The sequence below is a fragment of the Rhinopithecus bieti genome, unplaced genomic scaffold (genome assembly GCF_001698545.2).
Source record: "Rhinopithecus bieti isolate Rb0 unplaced genomic scaffold, ASM169854v2 scaffold_26226, whole genome shotgun sequence".
Classification (NCBI taxonomy): domain Eukaryota; kingdom Metazoa; phylum Chordata; class Mammalia; order Primates; family Cercopithecidae; genus Rhinopithecus; species Rhinopithecus bieti.
The window spans coordinates 725,705-734,086 of record NW_016811902.1 but is presented as its reverse complement, the minus strand read 5'-3'; the positions used below and the strand labels follow the sequence as shown (position 1 = coordinate 734,086).

The 8,382-nt window shown below is 39.8% G+C and overlaps 1 protein-coding gene across 7 annotated transcripts in view; it reads left to right on the top strand.

Moving 5' to 3' along the window:
- The window catches only part of PPP2R5E (protein phosphatase 2 regulatory subunit B'epsilon), a 184,125-nt gene that overhangs the window by 46,708 nt on the left and 129,035 nt on the right, over positions 1-8,382 (top strand). The window contains exon 1 of one of the 7 annotated variants that reach the window (XM_017895356.1): positions 2,961-3,018. The exons of 5 other annotated variants lie outside the window; for them this stretch is intronic. In XM_017895356.1, the coding sequence (XP_017750845.1) occupies positions 3,012-3,018 (7 nt within the window). In that variant the 5' untranslated portion in view covers positions 2,961-3,011. Of the gene's footprint in view, positions 1-2,960; positions 3,019-7,779; positions 8,241-8,382 lie in introns of those variants that run through there. One more of the 7 variants, XM_017895358.1, reaches the window with a different exon arrangement.

Below are 8,382 nucleotides of genomic sequence, written 5' to 3'. Positions count from 1 at the left end.
GATGGTGAAACCCCGTCTCTACTAAAAATACAAAAATTAGCCACGTGCGGTGGCGGGCGCCTCTCCCAGCTACTTGTCAGGCTAAGGCAGGAGAATCACTTGAACCCGGGATGTGAGGTTGCAGTGAGCCGAGATCCCGCTGCTGCACTCTAGCCTGGGCGACAGTTCAAGACTCTCAAAAAAAAAAAAAGAAAAAAATTAAAATCAGTTTCATATAGTGGAAATATGGTGGTATTCTTTTGTCTTATTTGGGAGAGTAGAACTGCACTAACGGAAATGATTTAGGATTCGGCCACAGAATCTGAAATTTGTTGAATTTTTTTTTTAATTTTTAGAGCTCATTTTCTACCTGAGCTTCATTTCTGTTACAGTTTTCTAAGTAGGCGACAAGTAATGTTTTAAGAACCATTAAGGTACTGTTCATTGAATATCGTCTTGTAGAATATAATGTTGCTAAAGATTTTGATGTAAAGATTCTAGTTAGAAGCCTTGAGCTAAGTTTTTTGAATCTTGCCCTGCCAGCCCTCCCACCCTCCAATTTGGTTTTCGGTGTTCTTAAAACAAAAAACAAAAAAACAAAACTTGTTTAAAGTTACCAGAGTCATGCATGTATTTTTGTAGAAAATACAGATGAACAGATGATTACCACTTCAAACATTTTGGTGTGTATTCTTCAAGCTTTTTTGTAGGGGTAGTGGTGGCGGCAGCTGTGTTTGTATGGGCTCATGGTCTTACTAGACCAAAACAATTTTTTTTGGAGGACTACTTCTAGCCTATCCCAATAGAGTAATTAGTCTGATAAAAATTTAATAAGTCATCACTGTGGTAATTTATGATGATGCCTTTTTATCAAGTCAAATTGAGTAATTGACTTATCTAATTAGTAGTAGTAGTACATCTCCTAGTCAGATCAGTGCCTGGTTGACCCACAAGACAAAACTTTTGAATATAAAGCAGTCTTCTAGTGTATTAGGGAGTATGTGCTTCTGCTTTAATAAACTGTGTATCCTTTTTGAGAACCACTGAGGTGTGGGTGTTTTTTGTTGGTTTGTTTGTTAATTTGCTTTTTAAAAAGTATTGAAAACTGAGCCAGAATAGTTTTGCTTATAGTTTGAGGAAGGAGAGTGTTCATGTTCAGCTTCTCTGCATTTTGGAGAATGATACACAACATAATGTGTACGTTTCTCCAGTTGCGTTTTCATCCGTCCCATTTTCCAGGCAGACTAGAATCCATGTAACTGCTGACTAGTGCCATTACACAGTGACACCAGCTCATAGGAGGAGTATGGTATAGTAGAAGAGAACAGGCCTTGGAGATATGCGGCTTTCTACCTGTACGTGACCCTTAGCAAGACCTTCTTAACCGCTTTGAGTCACAGTTAAGCTTATCTGTAAGATAAGAGTAAGCCCAAACACAAAAGATTAATTTGATGGATAAAGTCTTAAGGTCCCGCCCTGTTTAATTCCTTACTTCTCCACATGGCCTACCATGAACTACCACCTTTATGATGGCCAGCAGGCATGAATTATCTTGACCTTCATTTTCACTTCTATTTAAGTGGAGAAGATATCCCTTTTCCTGTTTATTAAATTCATTTTTCTGTCTCCTGGATTTCTCTCTGCTGCCTCTTCACTTTATGGGTGATCTCTTTTTGATTATCCTGGCTCTCTTTGTCCTTCTTTTCTTCTTGGTGAACTCTTATTGATCTGACATGGTCACCTGAAGGAAGGTAGCCTCCTGTGACTTCGCCGGCTTCAGGGAGGTACCCTGTCCCCAGCACTCTTACAGCACTCTTCTCACAGTGGCTTTTGAGGTTTACTTGCCTGGTTTCCTAGTACAATGTAAGCTCCCTGAGGGCCAAAGATTGTCTCTTCATTTACCTTGTGCAGGGCCTAGGTTAATGAGTTGAATGAATGGTGAATGGCAGCTCTAAAGAAAAGCACATAATTTTTGATTTAGGAGCAGTATCCAAAGTGCGTTAAGATCATGGACTCTGGGGCCATGTTGCTTAAGTTTAGACCCCTGCTTAGCATGTACCCTTTGACAAGAGCCTCAGTTGCTGCTTCTGTAAAGTGGGGCTAGTAACAATAGTACTTATTTTATAGTGTTATTGTGAGAATTAAGTGACCCAATAGATGAGTAGGGTGGAGAGCAGTGTGGCACATAGAGAGTGCTCACTTAAGAATTAGCTCTTTACTGTATATGTATGTATGTATGTGTGTGTGTGTGTGTGTATATATATATATATTTGGATACAGAGACTCGCTCAATCTCCCTGGCTGGAGTGCGGTCGTGTAATCTTGGCTCACTGCAACCACTGCCTCTCAGGCTCAAGCAATCCTCCTGCCTCAGCTTCCTGAGTCGCTGGGATTACAGGCATGTGCCACCACACCTGGCTAGTTTTTGTATTTTTTGTAGAGACAGGGTTTCACCATATTGCCCAAGTGATTTTCCCGCCTTGACCTCGCAAAGTGCTGGGATTACAAGCGTAAGCCATTGCACCTGGCCTAGCTATTGACTATTACTATATTTCATGAGCTTTCAGACACCTTTTTCTGATAGTTTTCTATTGATAATTTTGCTTTTATAAAATTTTATAAAATTTCAACATGGTAATATTTATTCTGCCTATAGATGGCATTTGAGTATTGTGGTGGGAGTATTTTCTTTTTCTTTCTTTTCTTTTTTTGAGACGGAGTCTCGCTCTGTCGCCCGGGCTGGAGTGCAGTGGCCGGATCTCAGCTCACTGCAGCCTCTGTCTCCTGCGTTCAAGCAATTCTCCTGCCTCAGTCTCCTGAGTAGCTGGGATTATGGGCGCATGCTACCATGTCCGGCTAATTTTTGTATTTTTAATACAGATGGGGTTTCACCATGTTGACCAGGCTGGTTCGAACTCCTGACCTCATGATCTGCCCGCCTTGGCCTCCTAAAGTGCTGGGATTACATGCATGAGCCACCGTGTCCTGCCAAGTGGGAGTGTTTTCATCATGCCACCTTCTGTGGGGTCCTCATGGCAAGTGAGATGTTGAGCAGGATGAGTCTTGTCACCCTCAGAACTTGGAGAAGGGAAGTTATGGGTGTCAGGAGGCAGGGCAGCACCTCCTGCCTCTAAATCTGGTGCCCTCTGCTTCATGCTGTGTTGATGGTTCCATTTAAAAAAACAACTTCCAGCTGGGGGTGGTGGCTCACATCTGTAATCCCAGCACTTTGGGAGACTGGGGCAGGTGGATCACTTGAGGCCAGAAATTTGAGACAAGCCTGGCCAACATAGTGAAACCCCATCTCGACTAAAATTACAAAAATTAGCTGGGCATGGTGGCGTGTGCCTATAATCCCAGCTACTCGGGAGGCTGAGGTGGAAGAATTGCTTGAACCCAGGAGGTGGAGGCTGCAGTGAGCTGAGATCTCGCCACTGCACTCCAGCCAGGCCGACAGAATGAGACCCTATCTCAAAATATAAAATTAACAAAAAACCCCAATTTTATTCGGAAATAATTTTAGACCTAAAGTAGCAAAATAGAGACTCAGACTGCTTCCCCTAATACTGGCAACTATCTTTTCCATTGTTTTTTATTGCTGAGTATGGTTCCGTTTTGACTATATCTCACCACCATATTTTTTAACAGCTTTATTGAGACATAATTCATGTACTATACAGTTCACTCTTCAAAAGTGTGCAATTCATTAGTTTTTAGTATGTTCACAGAGTTGTATAACCATCTCTATATTTAGAACATTTTTATCACCTCAGAATGAAATTCTGTACCCATTAGCAGTCACTCCTCATTCCTCTCTCTACCTTTTCTCCCCAGCTACAGGCAACCACTAATCTACTTTATGTATCTCTGGATTTACCTATTCTGGACATTTCATGTAAAATTTCCACCATCATTATATCTCATTAACATTTTCTGTGCAGGTCCTGGCTCTCCCTCTTACAAGTATCTGACTGTGGCCTTGTCATTTAATTTGTCTCTGCCTTGGTTCCCTGATTTGTAAAGTGGGAGATAATAATAGTATGTAGATGTAGGGTTGTAAGAATTAAATGAGTTAACATGTGAAAAGCAGTTGGCTCCAATTTGTACTCTATAAATTTTAGCTGTTGTTACACTAGGATGTCATAGTTTTCTTATTTTTTTTAAGAGATGGAGTCTCACTCTGTCACCCAGGCTGATTGTATAGAGGTGCAGTCATAGCTTGCTGCCACCTTAAAGTCCCAGGCTCAAGAGATCCTTCCACCTCAGCCTCCTGAGTAGGTGGGACCACAGATGCACTACCATGCCAGGCAAATTTTAAAAATTTTCTTGTGGAGATGGCAGTCTTGCTATATTGCCTATCTATGTTGCTCTATTGTCTCAAACTCTTGGCCTCAAGAGATCCTCCTGCCGTGGCCTTCCAAAGCCTGCTGTGCCCACCCAGGGATCTGTCATATTTTTAATTGGTTCATTTATAGTCTTCCATATTGGTATTTATTGTTTCTGTGTCATTACCAGTTAACCATACAAGTATGTAACAATTATTCATATCAGTTTTAGTATTTTGTCCTAAATCCTGAGTTTAGAATTTAGTCAATGTGAACTATTTCCTGTCACAAAGACTTAGTTGGTAAAAAGAACTGCAGCATTTGGCATTTTAAGTATGCATCTTCATTTGGCACCTTAGTGTATTTATTTGAATGAGAGGTGATGTACCCATCTGATTTAGTTAAAGTCAAAATAAATCTAGGGCATTGGTTTCTGAAAACCCAAGTTTTGCCTTCATTAAAGTGAATTTCTTTCAAGAAAAGTTGCTTTTGAAACTAATTTTTTAAAAACACATTTATTTCTCATAGACTTTCAAGATCAAAGAGGAGATAAGAGAAATTCATAGTGCCCAAAACATACCCATCCCCACCCCCTCTATAGATGGGAAAACTGCTGAGGTATAATTTGAGTGATCTGCAGGATAGTTAAATGAAGCTTGAGAAATAATCTGTTTATAATAGTTATACATTGTCAAAATAATTTTCAACATAAATAATGAGTCAAATCCAGATTAGGACGTGGCAGAGGGATTGTGAAACACCAGACAAAAAACTGGAGATATTGGGCTAGGAACCAGAAGGTCTGGGATCAGGACTTGTTACCAGTCAGCTGAATGACCCGGAGCAAGCCACTTAAGTTCTTTGGGCCAGTTTCCTCATCTGTAAAATGAGACAATTGCACTAGAATAGATGGTCTCTTGGGGCTTATCCAGAACAAACATTCCATGGTTTCTTTCTTTCTTTTTTTTCTGAGATAGAGTCCTGGTCTGTCTTCTAGGCTGGAGTGCAGTGGTGCGATCTCAGCTCACTACAACCTCCTTCCCCTGGGTCCAAGTGATTCTACTTCCTCAGCCTCCCAAGTAGCTGTGATTACAGGCATGCACCACCACGCCTGGCTAATTTTTGCATTTTTAGTAGAGATGAGTTTCACCATGTTGGCCAGGCTGGTCTCGAACTCCTGACTTCAGGTGATCCACCTCGGCCTCCCAAAGTTCTGGGATTACAGGTGTGAGCCACTGTACCCAGCCTTATTTCTCATAATAACAAGATACTACCAAATATTGATTAATTTAGAGAAATCTCTAAATTTGTGTTTTTGCTGCTCTTTTTCTTATCCTTATTACTGCCATAACCCTTCTAGTTTCACAGTGAGGTGGCTATTTTATGATTTGTATTTTTACATTTCTGCTATCATATATATTTGTCTCTCTTTTAGACAGCTCTGACCTGTGATACGTTCAAAATTGTATTAAGGTTGTAGATACAGTTACTCTGACTGGGTAGTGGAGCTCAAACGAAAACCAACCTTCTCTCTTTGGTGGTGGAAATGGAAGCTGGCACATTCTGTGTTCCAATGTGTCCTGGGGCCTTTTTATGAGTAGTTGCATTTCTTAAAAAATGCCTGTGATGAAGTAAATGTGCACATATAAATGATTTTCATGACTAATTTTGATTTTAAATTTGGAAATACAGTTTTATAGGGGGAAAACATTGGTACCTGACACACAATAAATTTTCACTTACGATTCCTAATATTTACTTTAAAGAGCCATTCTGCTTGTAACTAGGCAGTTTTATATTTCATAGTCTCTGCCAGTGGTTTCTAATTTTGGGCCACGAATGCTGGAGAGGTATATGAAGTTGTTATAAGGGATTTGATTATCCAAATGAACCCCTGTCTGCAGACCGATTTGTGCTGGTGTTTTTCAGATGTATATAGGGATTTGTGACTAATGAAGATTTATTTAAGGCTGGATCATGCCTGTGATCCTAGCACTTTGTTAGGCCAAAGTGGGAGGATTACTTAAGGTTGGGGAAGTCGAGGCTGGATCATGCCTGTGATCCTAGCACTTTGTTAGGCCAAAGTTGGGAGGATTACTTAAGGTTGGGGAAGTCGAGGCTGCAGTAAACCATGTTTGTGCCATCTCACTCCAGCCTGGGTGACAGAGTGAGACCTGTCTGGAAAAGAAAGAAAAGATTTATTTAAAAGTACTTCCTGAATTCATAAAAATGTTTTGTTATTGTGTTTTCTTTAGTGATATTAATAAAGATCCAAGACACTTAAAAACCTTCCAAAGGTTCATATACACAAAGCTTGAAAAACATCCTTTTCTAAAACCATGTCAAGCAAAGCATGATGTAGACTGAAAAAGAAAAAAGAAAAGGATGTCAAGAAGTTAGTGAAATGGACAGAGAAGTCAACCTGATAGTATACATTTGTTTAAAAGCATGCATATATTACATAGTTTCTTCTGTAAGTAGAACTTAGAGAATTTAAGCAACGTTTGCTTTTCACTGAATAAAACCACACTGTTTGTCTTTAGGACATTAAGTCTCAAGAAAAAAACAGCAAACATTTAAAAAATCCCTCACTTGGTTGATACTACCTGAAAAAGCTCTCTAAATTATAAAGAAGTGATACTAAGTTCATTTCTGATAAGATGGTTAGTTTTGTTGACTGAATTGACATCATGCTTAAAATAATACATAAGCTTTGGAACTAAATTCAGTTATTGCCAGAAGTTCACCACATGCCAAATGTATTATATTCTAAGTGAATAAGAAAATGAGATTTATTGATATTCATAATAGAAATATGGAACAGTAGAGAAGTGTGATGCCTGGTGATGCCACTAACATGAGTATGTTTCTGGCCATTAGAGGAGGATGTTGTATGACATCTTGCATCCATCATTGATCTATCTTTCCACTTTCTGCAAAAACCTTGAGCAGTTTCATGTGTGTGTGTTTTTTATTTTTTTGAAATGGAGTCTCCCTCTGTTGCCCAGGTTGGAGTGCACTGGTGCAGTCTTAGCTCACTGCAACCTCTGCCTCCCAGGTTCAAGCAATTCTCCTGCCTCAGCCTCCTGAGTAGCTGGGATTACAGGCATGTGCCACTACGCCCAGCTAATTTTTGTAGTTTTTGTAGAGACGGAGTTTCGTTTACCATGTTGACCAGGCTGGTCTCGAACTCCTGACCTCAAGTGATCTACCTCTGCCTCCCAAAGTGCTAGGATTACAGGAGTGAGCCACCGCAACCGGCCAGGTTCATGTGTGTGTGTGTTTTTTTTTTTTTTTTTTTTTTTTTTTTTTTTTTTTTTTTTTTTTTTTTTTTAGTAGAGACGGGTTTCACCATCTTAGCCAGGATAGTCTCGATCTCCTGACCTCGTGATCCGCCCGTCTCGGCCTCCCAAAGTGCTGGGATTACAGGCTTGAGCTACCGCGCCCGGCCCATGTGTTTTTATACTCATGTAGCTACCCTGTATTTTTTTAGTTATCTTTGGAGATGGAAGAGATGTGGATAATCCAGAGATGATGCTTGTAGTCAAGAAAGAATAATTGTGGCCTTTTGATGGGGAGCCAAGTTTTATGAAATGCCACAGAGTCAGTCTTCAGATCCAGGGTTCTAATTGGCTAGAGATCTTCAAAGTTATTTTGCCATATTGTTGTTTGAAGGGAAAGGAAATACTATCACACGTTGATATATCTCTATATAAAATGGTTAGAAATGGTATCATATAGGTATTGTATGTTTGGATCATAACTGCCTGAATAAAGGTTAAAATGTCATGGGAAAATAGGAAAACTTAATCAGAAGGAAATAGAGATAGTTTATTTTTAGCAATTTAGAATGTTCCATTTAAAAGCAGTTAAACTGGCTAGAGCTGTGGGCAGGGGGAGGGGTACTGTGGTGGTTTAAAGGCCATAGCTATTATGGTGAGTGCCTGACATTTTGATTTGAAGTGTGTCTCTCTGCCTGTGTATTTTAGAACTAGAAAATTCTTGAAAACTACCTTAAAAAAAAAAAAAAAAAAAACTGTGTCCCCAGATAAAATAGTGTGTTATTCCATATCTAGTA